The sequence below is a fragment of the Triturus cristatus genome, chromosome 3_1, assembly GCF_964204655.1.
Source record: "Triturus cristatus chromosome 3_1, aTriCri1.1, whole genome shotgun sequence".
Classification (NCBI taxonomy): domain Eukaryota; kingdom Metazoa; phylum Chordata; class Amphibia; order Caudata; family Salamandridae; genus Triturus; species Triturus cristatus.
Genome location: NC_140583.1, coordinates 667016166 through 667034513, shown reverse-complemented (window position 1 = coordinate 667034513; position 18348 = coordinate 667016166). Strand labels below are relative to the sequence as shown.

General features: G+C 46.2%; 1 protein-coding gene across 3 annotated transcripts in view; it reads right to left on the bottom strand.

The window, feature by feature from the left end:
* CFAP161 (cilia and flagella associated protein 161) overlaps nucleotides 1–18348 on the bottom strand; it is a 197201-nt gene that overhangs the window by 110661 nt on the left and 68192 nt on the right. For all 3 annotated transcript variants that reach the window (XM_085646375.1, XM_085646376.1, XM_085646377.1), the window contains one exon: nucleotides 3584–3673. In XM_085646375.1, coding sequence (XP_085502501.1) covers nucleotides 3584–3673 — 90 coding nt within the window. The remainder of the gene's footprint in view (nucleotides 1–3583; nucleotides 3674–18348) is intronic.

Sequence of the window (18348 nt, the reverse complement as noted above, 5' to 3'; positions counted from 1 at the left end):
CTTCCACTCGAAAGAGAAGATGGTCTCGTCTGGTGTACCACAGGGGTCCATCCTGAGCCCCCTCCTTTTCAATATTTATCTCATCCCACTCCTATCCCTGATCGATTCCTTCGGTATACCAGTCACCTCGTTCGCTACACTGGCTACCTCTCCATAAGAGAATTCTCTTCAAAATACTGATCATTGCCTGCCGTGCCTTCAACAAAACCGGCCCTAAGTACCTCTCTCTAGACGCTTTCCCCACTACACCCCCAGCCGTTCCCTCCGCTCGTCTCTTGACAATCTCATCCTCCCTGCCAAATATAACCTAAAGACTAAGGGCGGCAAAACCCTAAGCTCTCTGGCCACTAAAGCATGGAACAGCTTGCCCAAAACTCTCCGACATCAGACGCTTGAAAAATCCTTCAGAAAGCTCTTAAAGACCTGGCTCTTCAACCTCTCCGATGATTACGCCAAAGCGGCCATCTAAACCCCCCTTCAACCTCAGGATTGATTAGTCAGGATCTTCAGCGCCAAGATGCTCCCTCCGGAGCGAACGTCGCACTCTACAAATAACCCCTCAAATATCAAATATCAAATATCAAATATCAAAAATATCAAATATCATGAAAGGGAGTGCACTGGTACAACACAATAGCAGAAGGGAGTGGGAGGGCTCACATGCATAGAATGCATGGATACAGCACTCTAGAAAGGAGAGACAGGACTCCTGGAAGGGAGTGCACTGGTACAATACTATGGCAGAAGGGAGCGGAAGGGCTCAAGTACAGGGAATGCATGGATACAGCCCCTAAGAGAAGAGAGAGACAGGACTCATGGAAGGGAGAGCATTGGTATGGCAGTATAAGGGAGCAGGAGAGTTTGTGTAAAGGTAATGCATGGACACAGCCCCTAAGGGAAGAGAGAGACAGGACTTGTGGAAGGGAGTGCACTTTTATGGCAGGAGAAGGGAGCGAGAGGGTTTGTGTAAAGAGAATGCATGGATACAGCCCCTAAGAGAAGAGAGAGATAGGACTCATGGAAGGGAGTGCACTGGTACGGCAGGAGAAGGGAGCGAGAGAGTTTGCGTAAAGGGTATGCATGGACACAGCCCCTGAGAGAAGAGAGAGACAGGACTCGAGGAAGGGAATGCACTGGTACGGCAGGAGAAGGGAGCAAGAGGGTTTGTGTAAAGGGTATGCATGGACACAGCCCCTAAGGGAAGACAGAGATAGGACTCATGGAAGGGAATGCACTGGTACGGCAGGAGAAGAGAGCGAGAGGGTTTGCGTAAACGGTATGCATGGACACAGCCCCTAAGGGAAGAGAGAGACAGGACTTGCGGAAGGGAATGCACTGGTACGTCAGGAGAAGGGAGCGGGAGGGTTTGTGTAAAGGGTATGCATAGACACAGCCCCTAAGGGAAGAGGGAGACAGGACTCGTGGAAGGGGGTGCACTAGTACAGCAGGAGAAGGGAGCGAGAGGGTTTGCATAAAGGGTATGCATGGACACAGCCCCTAAGGGAAGAGAGAGACAGGACTTGTGGAAGGGAATGCACTGGTACGTCAGGAGAAGGGAGCGGGAGGGTTTGTGTAAAGGGAATGCATGGACACAGCCCCTAAGGGAAGAGGGAGACAGGACTCGTGGAAGGGAATGCACTGGTGCATCAGGAGAAGGGAGCGGGAGGGTTTGCGTAAAGGGTATGCATGGACACAGCCCCTAAGGGAAGAGAGAGACAGGACTCGTGGAAGGGAATGCACTGGTACGTCAGGAGAAGGGAGCGGGAGGGTTTGCGTAAAGGGGATGCATGGACACAGCCCCTAAGAGAAGAGAGAGACAGGACTCGTGGAAGGGAGTGCACTGGTACGGCAGGAGAAGGGTGCGGGAGGGCTTGTGTAAAGTGAATGCATGGACACAGCCCCTAAGGGAAGAGAGAGACAGGACTCGTGGAAGGCAGTGCACTGGTATGGCAGGAGACGGGAGCGGGAGGGTTTGTGTAAAGGGTATGCATGGACACAGCCCCTAAGGGAAGAGAGAGACAGGACTCGTGGAAGGGAGTGCACTGGTATGGCAGGAGAAGGAAGCGGGAGGGCTTGTGTAAAGTGAATGCATGGACACAGCCCCTAAGAGAAGAGAGAGACAGGACTCATGGAAGGGAGTGCACTGGTACGGCAGGAGAAGGGAGCGGGAGGGCTTGTGTAAAGTGAATGCATGGACACAGCCCCTAGGAGAAGAGAGAGACAGGACTCATGGAAGGGAATGCACTGGTATGGCAGGAGAAGGGAGCGGGAGGGTTTGTGTAAAGGGAATGCATGGACACAGCCCCTAAGGGAAGAGAGAGACAGGACTCATGGAAGGGAGTGTATTGGTATGGCAGGAGAAGGGAGCGGGAGGGTTTGTGTAAAGGGGATGCATGGACACAGCCCCTAAGAGAAGAGAGAGACAGGACTCATGGAAGGGAGTGCACTTGTACGGCAGGAGAAGGGAACGGGAGGGTTTGTGTAAAGGGAATGCATGGACACAGCCCCTAAGGGAAGAGAGAGACAGGACTCGTGGAAGGGAGTGCACTGGTACGGCAGGAGAAGGGAACGGGAGGGTTTGTGTAAAGGGAATGCATGGACACAGCCCCTAAGGGAAGAGGGAGACAGTACTCTTGGAAGGGAGTGTATTGGTACGGCAGGAGAAGGGAGCGGGAGGGTTTGTGTAAAGGGGATGCATGGACACAGCCCCTAAGGGAAGAGAGAGACAGGACTCGTTGAAGGGAGTGCACTGGTACGGCAGGAGAAGGGAGCGGGAGGGTTTGTGTAAAGGGTATGCATGGACACAGCCCCTAAGGGAAGAGAGAGACAGGACTCGTGGAAGGGAGTGCACTGGTATGGCAGGAGAAGGGAGCGGGAGGGCTTGTGTAAAGTGAATGCATGGACACAGCCCCTAAGAGAAGAGAGAGACAGGACTCTTGGAAGGGAGTGTATTGGTACGGCAGGAGAAGGGAGCGGGAGGGTTTGTGTAAAGGGGATGCATGGACACAGCCCCTAAGGGAAGAGAGAGACAGGACTCGTAGAAGGGAGTGCACTGGTACGGCAGGAGAAGGGAGCGGGAGGGTTTGTGTAAAGGGTATGCATGGACAAAGCCCCTAAGGGAAGAGAGAGACAGGACTCGTGGAAGGGAGTGCACTGGTATGGCAGGAGAAGGGAGCGGGAAGGCTTGTGTAAAGGGAATGCATGGACACAGCCCCTAAGGGAAGAGAGAGACAGGACTCATGGAAGGGAGTGTATTGGTACGGCAGGAGAAGGGAGCGGGAGGGCTTGTGTAAAGGGAATGCATGGACACAGCCCCTAAGGGAAGAGAGAGACAGGACTCATGGAATGGAGTGCACTGGTACGGCAGGAGAAGGGAGCGGGAGGGTTTGTGTAAAGGGAATGCATGGACACAGCCCCTAAGAGAAGAGAGAGACAGGACTCATGGAAGGGAATGCACTGGTACGGCAGGAGAAGGGAGCGGGAGGGTTTGTGTAAAGGGAGTCGGGGGAACAGAAACGCGCTTGTCGTTATATTTACCAAAATGATACAATAAGAACAATGAACAAAAATGAAGATACTGTACCGGCTTTAAAATCTGGCTTTTCAGATTACTTGATTTCTGTATTAGAAGTTCGCCTTTTTCTCTCTTATCCAAAAAGTCTTTCAGTAGTTCCTGTAAATAAACCATAAAAAGATTTACAATACGAACACATTTTAACGCGCCTTGAAGTCAGTAGCTAAGTATTCGGCTAAGGACACGGCTTTCCACTGTCTGGTTTTCTTCTTAGAGTGGTCCTGTTACCCGAGGCCTGGGGGGTGCAGGGTAAGCGTTCTGTCTGCGTTGTGGTGCAGTGCAGGTCGTGACAATGCACTGTGTGCTGAGGTTCAGGGCTTAGCTTGTCCCTGAAAGAATGAGTCCTGGTTTCGGGCTGTTTCAGTTGTGAGGGACAGAATCTAAGCGCTTCTATACAAAACAACGGGTCCAGAGCACCTGAACTAGAGCACAGATTTTGCAAACGCGTTTTTTAGGGTACACACGTGACAATAATCATGAATCACATCATTGAGCACACAAGGATCCTCTGCTTTGCAAGACATTTTGAGGCAAGCACGTAAATATTATAGAGTGTGATGATGAGACCATCAACACAAATAACAGCTGAAAATGGGGTCCTTGTGTCCACTTTCAGATTATTCTACTGAGGATGCTATTCGAGGGGGATTTTATAATATCAAATGGTAGGGTTACATTCGGGGACACAGCAGTGGCATAACGCAAACTGAAGTGGACCCCCTACAAAATATGAAGAGGGGTCCTGAGTCTCCCATACCTCAGATATTCATTGGCCTTCGGCAGGGTCGGACTGAGGGAGAAAATAGACATGGGCACCAAAATAAAAGTGGCCCCCATTAGGGAATAAAATAACACAAAAATTGGTACACTTTTGCAAATGGCACCGTTTTGAACTCGTAAATACACGCTGTATAGATGTTTTGCAAGGTATGGAAGTTTCCTAGGTCCATGCATAATGTGCTACTCCAGCCCAACTTTTATTTTCTTTGAATTCTGGGACTTGTAGTCCTGTTTAATTGTGAAATAAACAAGACTACTAGCCCCAGAATTCAAAGAAAAAACCCGGACTGGAGCAGCACATCGCGCATGATCCTGGGGAACTTGGCAGGACTGTGGAAGAGTGCATGGATTTGTGCTTGCTGCAGGCAATGTTTGTTTTAAAATATGGGAAAGCAACAGTAAAAACAGCCCACGAGACACAAAACAGCCCCACAGGCAGCCATAAAATCAGCCCACACACAGACTTACCAGACCATCCCATCAGGCACTGCCTGGTTCCCCTATGGGCCAGTTCGACCCTGACCACCGGCTGAATGGGGCCCCCTAAAGGCTGGGAACCGATGTGCCACAGGGGCCTGCGTTCCCCACTGGGACACAGCCGTCATCGCTTTTGGGGTGCCGAGACATGGTTCACATTTCTGCTTTAGCCTACAGTTCACCTATGTTGAATGGTGGGTGCTGGTCGATTCATTTGATTGTGCACTTTGTAATAGTAAAGCCAGGTCTATGAATTTAGTTTGAGATTTCTCTTTTTTAGACCGATTCATTAAACATAGAAGACAAATATGTGGCTTGAGTAAATTAGTTTGGGTACAAATTCATTTGTTGCTATTAGACAATAATTAATGGGCAACCTCAGACCGTGTGGTAATAGTCGACTTCGCCATTCCTTCACCTCGAAGTTGCCTATTCAGTGGATGGGTCTGTCCTGTGTAAATAATTGTATTGAACTATTTAAAATCCCGGACTGAATGACACATCAGATGGGTAATCAAATAATGAGGTCTGTTCCGAATCTCGAATATCACTGCCCAGACACTCCTCCATTTTCCATTAAGTTTTTCCCAGTCAATCTTTGCACAGGTTTGTCATTGAGCAAATACTGAGGTGTTCATCTTCGTCCGTCCCCCCTTCTGTGAGTGAAAGGTGAAACGCAGCATGTAAGAGAGGCTCTGTAGTGTTGCCCTCCGTGTCGTCTGTACAAACATTAGGAACGGCCCTGCCCGTATACTATAGGTCCGCATCACGTCAGTAAACGTGCCTCGTGCTGGAGTTCTCAAACCCAACCGAAATACTTAATTCACCAACCCTAGTCTATGTGGCCTTCCGTAATGTCACTTCCAACTGCGGCACGTGGGTGGGCACCACAGAAGGGTAAACCAGGAGCATCTGTTGGGTTTCTGGACCCTCCGGGGCCCATCCCTTGCAAGTATCTATCCCAACAGTAGCGAGTTGTGCACCAGTCATGGACGTCATTTAAGGGTTATTTAGGGGTCACCAGGCAATACCATTGCGACCCCTGGCCTCAGAGGTGGCACTAATCAGTTTCAGGAACACAGGGGCAGCTAGTCCTTATGGACGATGGCTGGAGCTCTACTTTCCTTGTTTTCTGTAATTTTTGTATTACACTATAAGTGAATAATAACATATTATTCACTATTAGTGTAATAAAGAATTTATTTATTTAGAGTACAATTAGCTAGAATATAACTCGCCCCGACAGCTGAGGTTAGTAAAAATGCGTTTAAATGTATATTTTGTGCGTTGTGGCAAATGTGAGTGTGTTTGTGTGTGAATGTGTGAGTATATGTGTGTCTGTGAGTAAAAGTAAAGGCCAAATGGCATATCCTCATTTCTAACAATGTCACTTTCACTACCCCTGGCATTTTGGTGAATCGATGACCATAGTGCAGCTTAGGCAAGAGCTGGATTGTGTCTCTTACCCCAGATCACGTCCGCTAGCATCCTGTCACCTAACGCCCTCTCCCGAAATTTGGTTACTGCCATCTTAGTTTTAGCCTCCTCTTAGCTAGCCGTTGAAGCAGAGCCACCCAATAATAAAGCTCAAAATCTGGAACTTCCAAACACTCCTCAGCCACAGGTAAGCAGAGTGGATGCAGGGCTACCCTCCAAGATCCAGATTCTCCAAATCAAATCTCTATGGCATGAATCCAATTCCTTAAATAAGGATCTAAGGGCTACAAGTATGAAAAATAAAAATATTGATTACCAAATAGCGATTTTTTGCAAATATCTATTTGGTAATTGCTATCACTAATGTACAGAGGGGTTATTTAGCCCCTGTTCCTAAAATAGTGATTCGTAGTGGGTTGCAAATAGACCTACCTTATAAATATTAAAGAGGTAGGTAGCAATTTGTGGCCCACTACGAGGCGGGGTAAGCAGACCACCATGTCTGTGACTGCTTTTAAATAAACAATCTTTTTTTTAAACGCAGCATGTTTTCCTTAAAGGAAAACGGAATACGTTTAAAAAGAAATAAATGAAACGTTTAAGCTTCATTTTTTAAGAGTAGGCAGTGGTCCCTTGGAAGTATTTTTTCAACTATTCTCAAAGGTGAAGGGGTTTCTTGGGGACTCCTTCCCATTTACGAACGGGTTACCATCAACTTTGAGTTGGCTGCAAAGTGTGAATGTTTTGCGACCGCATTTCGTTCGCAAAACAAATCGGTATTTGGAAGGGGCGCCCTAAACACGCCCCTTCCAAATACTGATTTGCAAATCCATTTTGCGATTTGGTAACGTGTTACAGAATCGCAATTAGGGCTTTGTATATTTGAAAATGCCTTTTTGTATTGACAAACAGCCCGATTCTTCTAATTTGGCCATTTCCGACTACAAAAAGGATTTGTAATTCTAGCCCTGGGTAACATGGCAGGCAAACTGGTGAAGTAATATCACAGTCTTTGCAATACCACCATTTTAAATAAACATTTTTCACATCAATGTTAACAGAAATTTTCTCTAAAAGAAGAGGCATCTCACCAAACTCTTTGTAGATTTCTGTATATTACATGATATTACATCTTTATCACAATCATACATTTTTACCCCTTGGTACCTAAATGTGACTGGTTCACACCTTAGGATGAGGTAAATGATGGTTCAGCAGCTGATTGTGTTGACTTCATCACTGGAAACATGCATGCTCAATTTTTCCCAATTTAGGCAAAGCCCTGGAAAAGATCCAACATCTCCGAGCATCTGCATTACAGGCCCCAGTCCAGGTACGCATTGTTGAGGTACAAAAGCACATCATATACATAGAGCGATATAGTAAGCCACTCATTTGCCATTCTTATGCCCCTTAAACTGCCTAGTCTTCCCATTTCACAAGCTGTGGTTCCATTGCCACTGCAAATAAGGGAATCAAAAGGGGACAACCTTACCTAGGGCCTCTCTCCACTCACTAGGAGTCTGATATATGTTTTTCCTCATAAACACAGGTCGCAGCATCAGTAAATAGCAATCTAATTCAAGTTAGTGCATCAGTACACATTCTTTATTCCTGTAGCCACCCATATATAGAAGTCATTTCAAGTACATGAAAAAGACTGAATATTTGCTGATGTGTTTCTTGCTGGTACAAACCCCATATTGATTGGGGTGGACAAACTCCAGCAGGATGGTCACCAATCTTTTAAAGAGGATACTGCTCAAAATTTTATAATCTGTATTTAGCATTGAGAGAGAGTAACAGGGCTTCTTATCTAGGACGTCCAATCCAGGTTTTGGTACCGGAATAGTTACTACTTCTTTGATGGCATTGGGCAACACACCTTTTGATCACACTAATTCATATGGTTACACTAATTTTAGCACGAATATTTTCGTTTAGGTAGCTTACAACTCAGGCAGGAACCTGTTCAATCTCAATTTGGCTGATTTAGAGATTCTTCCATTTATAGATGCATCCAGTATCTCCCTATGCTAAAGCATCATCTTCTGAGTGACGGGAGATGTAACACACCCAGTTAGTTAAATTTTTAATAATAATAACATCCAATTAATCTTAGCATGTGAGTGTAATAAGCCATTGGGTTCTGCTCTTATCAGTGCTATTTGGGAACCTTGAGACTCAGGTTTTGCTAATCATGCCAACAGCGTACCTTCTTTGTCTTTCATCATATTGTTTTGTTATGTATTCACTCTTGAGAATCATTTGAATCCTTCGGTAAGTGATATATTGTCCCCTTATTATTAGCTGAAAGGGCTCCCATTCTACAAGAGGGTATTTCTTGGAGCCTGCATTCTCAGTATAGTGTTGGATTTAATCTTTAATGGTTTCCCTAAAAGCCTTGTCCTCCAATGCGTAAGCTCATAAGTGCTATGTGAGTATATCAGCTGTTGGTTTCCCCATCCCAGAGTAATAAGTAATGGAACCAGATAGCATCCTCCCTAAGTATTCAGGATCTGTTAATCGAGAAATTATTCTACTAGTGCACTAGATGCTATCTGTCTTGTGTAGATACCGTATATAGGGCCTCATGTAGGTAGCCAAATACCGGTCGGTAACGGCCGATTATCGGTAATTATACCGTTACCGACCGGTATTTTGGCCATTGGTATGTAGGGGGACAAACTTTGCTTTCGGAATTTACCGAATCGGTAAAATTACCGATTCGGTAATAATACCGAATCGGTAATGTTACCGAATCGGTAACTTTTCCGAATCGGTAATTTTACCGATTCGGTAAATTCCGAAAGCAAAATCGAGATGTAGGGGGAGTGTGTGTGTGTGTTTAAGAGTCGGTATTTACCACCAACTTATAGTTGGTGGTAAATAATGAATGTATGTGTAATTGCATTTTTACGCGCGTAGCAGTGTGCAATGTGGCATACATACATGCCCTTAGGGCATGTATGTGTGCCACATGTGCACACATGGCCGAATCAGGGGTGCAACAGGGTGTCAATGTGACACCCTGCCACCCTTGTATGTGTTCCCCCCATTACCGAATCGGTATTTACCGATTCGGTAATGAGGCATACCTTCCCATCAATGGGAAGGTATGCCTCATTACCGAATCGGTAAATACCGATTCGGTAATTACCGACTAGTAACGATTCGGTAAAAAATACCGACTCATTACCTACATACCAGTTACCACTTCTAAAATACCGATTCGGTATCGTTCGGTATTTTAGAAGTGGTAACTGGTATGCTACCTACATGAGGCCCATAGTGTTGTAAAAAGACACATCTCTTTTGTAAGGTATAAACTCTCTAGGTGTCAACTAGGTCCCAATCCCCCAGCTATTCTGTGAAGGTCTTTGCTAATCGTATAGCAGGTTTTCCAGACAAAGGTGGGTGAAACCTATCTAGGCAGTGGTCTGCTTTCCAACTGAAGTTACCCCTCCCCCACAACCACGGAATGTATACCCTTTCAGATAAACTTTTCAACATGCCTTTCAGGAAGACTATTGTTTCATTTTTGGGGTGTACATACATACTGACAATGTCCCCTTCCCATCTAGTCTTGCCTTTACTATCACATATATTCCTATTGGATCCTCCACCACCGTGTCAGCCAAAACGGGTACCACATGACATTCCCAAATAAGTGCTGCCCTCTAGCCTTCATTGAATATCCTACATTAGACACCTGGCCTCTCCACCTGTGTTTCAATTTCTCTCTTTTCCCACAAACTCTCCCTTGGCTCTCACTCTATTTTATATCATTATATGATTATATTATTCAGCTTCAGTGAATCTGTTCACACCAGCAGAGGAAGGCAAGATGGCGTCCACCGGGGTGGACATATGAGCTAGCGCTCCCGGGCTCCCCAACGCATAAAGGATAATGCAATAAGGGGAGGAAGAAGAAAATAAGTTACTTACCTGTAAACTGTGGTTCTCCAGTATTGGTATCTTTCATAGATTCACATGTTTGAATCATTTCACTTCGTCGAAGTGGGAGTCCCACGGTACATAAAAAGCAATAAGTAATTACCCTAGAGAAAAACCATTCACTTTAATATCTCATCCTAGTCATTAGATATGGTCCAAACTCCAGCCAATCAGGTGACAGCACCCTCTAGAACCCTCTCCACAGAGGCTCCAGGCTCTCAGACTTTCAAGCACATGTGTAGCATAAATGTACAATATGAAAATGGGGAGCCTCTATGGGGAGGCGGGTGGGTTGCATGTGAATCTATGAAAGATACCAATACTGGAGAACCACAGTTTACAGGTAAGTAACTTATTTTCTTCTCCAGTATTGGGGAATCTTTCATAGATTCACATGCTTGAATCAGAGTAGATAGCAGTTATCACATAGGTATGAATTTTTCAAACAGACAAAATATTGTAAACAGAGTAGAAAAGAACACTCTATGTTACCCAATGTAAAGCATACTTATATATATATATATATATATATATATATATATATTATCTACTGGCGGTCGCCAGTAGATAGTTATAGTTAGGACCGAGTTCCCATAGGAAATCTGAAAATTCTATTTTGAATAACTTTGGCGCCGGTTGACTAATCTTCGTGAAATTTTCAAAACTAATGGGGCGCTCCGTTCAGCTCCTACCCTGAAAGTCTCGGGGTGATTCGTCAAGCGGGGGCTGAGAAAAAAGGGGGGCCCCAAAACGCGTTTTCCCCATGCATTTTCCCATAGGACCTTTAGTCGGAGGTACTGCCCGAACGGCTGAACAGAATTACTTGAAATTTGGCAAAGAGGTAGTCCTCAGGTCAGGGATGTGCCTTGTGCATATATGGTGTCAGTTAAGTTAAAAGTACATAAATATCTATATGCGCACACCATGCGCACACGGTGCCGTGCGCGAGCGTAATTCTGATTGGTGGTTAGATGTCAGTCAACATTCGAATCGGTCGAAATCAGGAAGTGTCAGACGCCATTTTGTGTGTAGCAGTGAAAAACAAAGGTGGAGAACGTGAAAAGGGGGCAGGGTAGAGAGTTCCTGACCCCCTAGCCTTTGTCAGGGGGTCCCTGAAGGACCCCGAAGGGTGGAAAAAACATTTTATTTTTTTTCAAAAAATCGTGTGAAAACCCCATAAAAAAAAAAAACATTTTAAATGAGCCATTCCATATTACAGGATACAGTCAATCTATAACTATATACATAGGTAGTTTATTATAAAATAAATATATAAAAAATATAATAATACTTACATAAATTAGCATTTAAAAAACCTTACAAATTCACTAAAAAAAACATAGTTTCACACACGTTATAGTTAGGAATTAGCATTTTAAAAACCTTGCAAATTCACTGAAAAAAACATAGGTTTCACACATGTTATAGTTAGCTGGACATTTCACTCGTAAAAAACCATTGAAATTCCCCCGTTATAGTTAGTTCAGCTAAATATAACTCGCGCGACCGCAATCCACTGCTGATGAGGTCATATATTACATCACTGTATTCACTAAGATACTGTTAATAAGTCAGTTATACAATTAATTTTACAAAAAAAAACATCCATTTAGACACTTATTTACCCATTTATTAATTTCATTTTCATTTATTAGTCTTTATTATCGATCATAGTCATCATAAAAAGACATTTACAAAATGAGCGTTTTGTACAGTATGAGAAATAAAAATACATACAGAACACAGGAGAAGTAAAAACATAAATAAACACGGGTCAACTGGCTATTGCCTCCTGTTTCTAATAGACCAAACCCACCCCAAAAATTTAGCAACTGCTACTACAATACATTCTCCCGTGTTGAATCTTAGGATGTTAAGGGCCTCAAGCCCCTGTCTGGTACCCAGGGTTTGACAGATGGGTTTGAGCCATTTGGCCCGGGGAGCGGCGTATGCTGGACAAACAAAAAATATATGGCCCACAGTTTCAGCACAGTCTAAGCACCAGCGACAGGAATCGCCAGTCGCACCCTTCCAATTTTTAGTGAAAGAATTGGTGGGTAAGGTACCAACCCTCAATTGGTGGTAGAGCTTCCTGTCGCTGGGCTTTGTAATGATATCCCAGTAAGCTTCTAGACTTGGGGCATTTTTCTCCACAAGAAACCTGCCTGACAAAGACTCTGCTGGAACTCGGATTTGATGTTTTTGGCAAACCATAGTCCAATAGAGACTTTTAAAGACTTTTTTGGGGGGGAAGGAGTTGGAAACTGGGTCAGTCCAGAGAGCTCCCAGGCCCATGGATTCTAAGTGTGAGCTAACTTGCTTAAACCACAAGATATTTCCTGCGCCCAGGATGGAACGGACGTCCAGGAATGCCTTGGCGTAGGGCTCTAATTCCGGAACTGTCCATAATCTCCTCCAAAAGGACAGTGGTTTAAACCTGGCAATGTCATCAAAGGAATGACAGCCAAGATCCAGCATAACGGTTTCACAGGTGTCGAGCTAGGGAGGCCCGTTAGTAGCCTAAAAAATTTATGTTGAGCTTTAACCAGTGGGGAAAGGTCAGAAAAACCCCAGAGTTCAGCACCATAAAGGATTGCTGAGTTGATCCTAGCATTATAAATTTTAATAACAGGACGTATTGTTTTCGTCTGGGATTGTTTGTGTTCTTTAACTAGACACCCCGAAAGTTGGGCAAATTTGAGTGAAAGAACATCTATTTGTGGCTTCCAACTCAATTTGTTTTCAAGGACGATCCCCAGGTAGGTCATCACTTGTGTACGTTCAAGTAAGTCATCATTCATAGTTACTTGACCTTTCGTACCTTTCCCTTTGTTGAAAACCATGTATTTCGTTTTTGAAACGTTCACTGACAGATCGAAGTCAGAACAGAAGTTAGAGAAAACATTCAAAGCCGTCTGTAAGCCGGACATAGTCTGTGATAAAAGCAAGGTGTCATCGGCAAACATAAGGAGTGGGATTTTTATACCTCCCAACGAAGGGGCGTCTGTAGGAGTGGATAAAAAATACTTCACAACACTGTTAATAAATAACAGAAACAGAGTTGGTGCAAGGACGCACCCTTGCCTGACACCCCTATTGACGTTAAATCTGTCGGTGACCTGTCCTTGCTTCCCCCAACGAACTATTGCGAATTTTTTTTCGTGCAGCCTGATTACAATGTGCAGAAGATCGGCGGGCATCCCTAACTCTGCTAGGACCGCCCAAAGTTTGGACCTGTTAACCAAGTCGAATGCCAACCGAAGGTCAACAAAAGCGGCATACAAAGTACCACCGCAGACATAGACTGTTTTCCAGATGATCAATTGAAACTTGAACGCCTGGTCGATGGTACTAGTACAGGGTCTGAAACCAGCCTGGAGGGGCGAGATGATATTCTCCTGGTCTATCCATGACTCTATTCTAGCCAGGATCATCCTTGCTATAATTTTTTGAACTGAGTCAATTAAGCTAATTGGGCGATAGTTCCCCGGGGAAGAACGATCACCCTTCTTAAAGATCGGCAAGATCTCCGCGCCCCTCCACGATTCAGGGATGGCGGCCCCCTTTGCTATTGCAGTCGCCAAAAGAGCGATGTAGGGTACCCAATTAGCACGGTCTGATTTGAACAAGTCTGCGGGGACACAGTCTATACCCGGAGCCTTTCCACTTGGAACCCTGGATAAAGCCAACTCTACTTCTTTGCAGTCAAATTTAAGGTTCAACAAGGAGTACGTGGTCTGAGATAATATGGGAATGGTCACCTCATTCGAATTCAAATCCGAGAACTGCCGTTCAAAATGTGTAACCCAAGTGTCGGGAGATACGTGATTGGAGGGGGTCTGCAAACATAGAGTGTTGCCCCATTTCACAATGTGCCAGAACATGGTCAGATTTTTATGATAACTGGCATCCAAGAGATCATTCCAATGATCATTATCCCATGCTTTTTTAGCCTTGGTTTTAGCTAAGCTATAATTTTTCCTTGCAAGTCTGATAGTCGCCGGGTTTTTAGATTTGATGGCGAACTTCAATTTGCTGTAGGACTCGCGACAGGCTTTATTATACCATGAGTTGGTCTTGGGAGTATGGGATCTCTTAGCCGTACAGGGTTTGGTAAACAGAGACTTAAGGTCTGAGAATAGAGTGTCATGGATGAGTAAGGACTCACCAACATCGTCCTCTCTACTCTGAAGAGTCTGGAGGTCTGCTACCGCACACGAAACTTTAGAGCTGATCACTGTTAGTGTGGCGCTGTCCAAAACTACCTTTTCCCAGCGCACTCTCCGTTTATTGTTGGTTAGTAGGGCGCCGGCTGTGGCGATCTCAGAGGGATTATTTCTGCGGTCAGTGCAGAACAAAAAGTTTAAAACTAGGGGATTGTGGTCACTCTCGGGCATGTCCTGGATCACCATGTCGCTTAATGTAGGCCAGAACTCGACTTTAATCAAAGCGTAGTCGATTCTACTACTACGTCGACCATCAGAAAAAGTGACCTTACCAGACTTGTCCGATGGAGTACGGCCGTTAGCTGCCCTAAAGCCTCGCTCCATACACAGAGACATCCACTGGATAGCTGATTCAGACCACTTCTTGATGGGCGGGAGGTCGAGTGGAGGGATATTCATCATTGCATCCACTTCCATTGTTAGTGAATCCCATGCAAAGAGCAAGGGCTCAAAACAGCAATTAAAATCCCCCACTATTACCACATTAGTACATGGATTAACGGTTTCCAGGAACCCATCTAGTTGCCAAAAAGTGTTGGAACCTTTACCTCCTGGGAGTCCCCTGTTATATACATTAATGATCAATATATCTGGTTCATGTTTGAGTTGTAACAAAATGATCAATATGTCGGGGCTATCGATTTTTACCTCGGTGATATTGTACTTTAGACTTTGACTAACCCAAATGCAGAGACCGCCTGATGGACGGCCCCTTGCCCCACCAATAGCCGCTTTATAAAAATTAACAAAGCCAGAAAAGAAAATAGGATCCACCGCCCACGTTTCCTGGAAAACCAGAATATCGTGGGTGGTTGCCCAGGCGATCCATTCCTCCATTGCAATTTTACTGCGTAATCCCGCAATGTTCCAAGATGCCATTTTCAGGAGGGAAGAACTGGACAAACCAGCCAGCTATGGAGCATGAAGTGGGCCTCGGACCGCGATAGTATCAACATCTCCACATGCTAGCTCTTGAGGGCAGGAATCAGGGTAGAGTATTGATGGGCTAGCAATGAGCGGCACAAGAGTGCGGGATATCGTCTCGGGGGGGGACTGAATACGAGTCACGGGGTTTGTAGCCGGGGAAGGGTCCTGACCATCCAAAACTGGGGGGGGGAGGGCAGAGTTAATATAAAACGCATTTGAATCAACACATGCAATATTGGAGTGTATGGCACCCAAACCCCAATGTGGCCCCGCAGACCCACCCCAGCTTCACTGCCCTGGACTAGTAGAGTGGGCGGGGATCACAGAGAACATACTCGCGATCCCCGGATTCGTCTGGATAGATGGCAGTCAATCAATCCCCTCCAAGGAATACAAGGGAGCATAATGGTTGTGCAGGGGAAGGTGAAAGTCCAGAAAGGGCGGGCGGCGAAGTCCCCTGGAGACCCTTTCCCAACCAGTAGACTGGGGGTACAAGATATCACTAGAGACACAGGGGTAAAAATAGGACAAATCTACGGTCTGGATACCAGTGGCACCCAAGAAATTGGGAAGAGAGCAAATATGGCTCACCACCCTGGGATCTCGGAAGTTGATAAGTACACAATCGCCCTCGACTTTCTTTGCCCCGGAGCCCAACCAACTCACCCTACGCACCGTTAGTATTTCAGCACATGTTCTGGGAGGCAAAGGCCTATTGCAATTTAACCAGTGGGTCACTTTATTCTTCAGCTCATCGTGTGACTCAGACTTGTCCACGGGGAGCCTTGAGACACCAACCAGTACAACAGTGTAGGGCTTGGACTCACAGGGAAGATTGATGTGAGGGAGTTGCGGGAGAGAGCCTGCACCCTCTGCTAAGGGCTGTCTAGTTCCAAGGTTACTCTTATTACTAGCTAATTGGGAAGACGGGACAGCGCTAGCAGAGGGGTGTGAAACTACCATGACTTGTTCATTGTGGGCAGGTGGAAGGAAAGAGGCACCAATCAAAGGAGTGGGATCATTAGGAAGTGGCCCGGTTTTGGTAGTGGTGGGCAGGGTGGGTAAAATGTTGGGAACGACGGGAGGCACTGTTGATTTCTCCAGTAGGGATGTATTAGTAAGCACCATACTCTCTAATTTCCCTAGGGAAATAGAGAGTTGCTTGACTCTCTCATATAAGGGTAGAAGAAGAGATTTGAGAGACTGCTCCAGGAGTTCGAGAGAGCAGAGCAGAGGAGAATTAGCATTGGGCGACGTAACTGAGGATTGGGGTGGGAGCTGGCACCCAGCAGTGGAAGGGGGGCTAAGTAGTGAATAGGAAGGGGGATCAAGACATGGTTTAGCTGATTTGGATTTTTTAGGGACTTTGGGACGTTTGCCCCCAAGAGGTGCTCCCACTCGCTTTCTTGGCCCTTTAATATACTGAGACTTGCTAACCGGAATCGGAGTGGCAGTGCAAGGTTGATCAGAGGGAGGCAGGGGGGAAGTGGCGCTACGGTCTGAGGAAAAGCCACAGGCTTCATAGATAATTGGGGTGTCAGGAGTGTCGTCCAGTGGGCTAGGTAGTGGGATGATCGACATCCCAGGCATCTTACTTGGTAATAGATCAGAAGCCGGTGGGGATTGCCTGCTGTCTGGGGAGGTGGCTGCCATAATATTGCCAAGAGATGATCTTTTGGCCAATAATTCAAGGGACAAACGTTTTTCAGTTAGTGTGATCTCGTGTTCGAGGACCCGTGTTGCTCTGGTAATAAAATTATCTAGGGTCCCCGAAACACTACCCCCAGTGGTGCCCTGAACAAACTTCCTGCCAGATCTTAGAGATGTCATCTTTGTGGGAAAAGAGGGGAAGATAGCCTATATCGATGTTCTAAAACCCAGGAAAAGCAAGCTATTCAAAATACCTGCCGTCGCTTGTAAAAAGGAACGATTAAATGGCAAAACAATGAAAGTAATCAATTACCAGCCCAGCTCATGATTAGCACTGTTGAGTGTCCGTTGTGCTCAAACAACAATCAGTCTTAGGGGGATGGCCCGTCCCGTCCACGTCCGGCCACGAACGGCAACAAACGGCCCGCTCTTTGCCCGGTCTTCGCCCCGGGCTGTGTGCCGCGCGCGTACCGCTAGCGCGTGTGGGCGTGGGCCTTAAAGTAGATGGAGGATCGTAGAGGAGGCGGAGCCGGGAAGAGGAGCCAGGTGTGCTAGGAGAAGTTGTAGGTGTGCACCCTGGGCCTCGCAGTCCCGTAGGAATTGCCTCGTCGCTGCTTCCCCTTGTGTGCTGCAAAGCGTCCTCTCAGGTCACAGGGCAAGAATCAACGGACCCGAGTCTGTCCCACAACTGCTGATTTAAATAGTCTATGCCTGCGAGCGGCTCCCGCGAAGCGGGGGCCGCGAGGCGTGGGGGTTGGTTGGGAAATGGAGGCGGAGCCGGGAAGAGGAGCCAGGTGTGCTAGGAGAAGTTGTAGGTGTGCACCCTGGGCCTCGCAGTCCCGTAGGAATTGCCTCGTCGCTGCTTCCCCTCGTGTGCTGCAAAGCGTCCTCTCAGGTCACAGGGCAAGAATCAACGGACCCGAGTCTGTACCACAACTGCTGATTTAAATAGTCTAAGCATGTGAGCGGCTCCCGCGAAGCGGGGGCCGCGAGGCGTGGGGGTTGGTTGGGAAATGGAGGCGGAGCCCGGAAGAGGAGCCAGGTGTGCTAGGAGAAGTTGTAGGTGTGCACCCTGGGCCTCGCAGTCCCGTAGGAATTGCCTCGTCGCTGCTTCCCCTCGTGTGCTGCAAAGCGTCCTCTCAGGTCACAGGGCAAGAATCAACAGACCCCATTTATTCTTCCATTAACCTTTAGATATACATATATAAAAAATATTTATTTTTCAGAAAGACACATATTCACTGGATGATGTCATCAGTGTTGTCATCAGTGATGTCATTTGAGATGTCATCAGTGATGTCATGAGTGATGTCACTGACC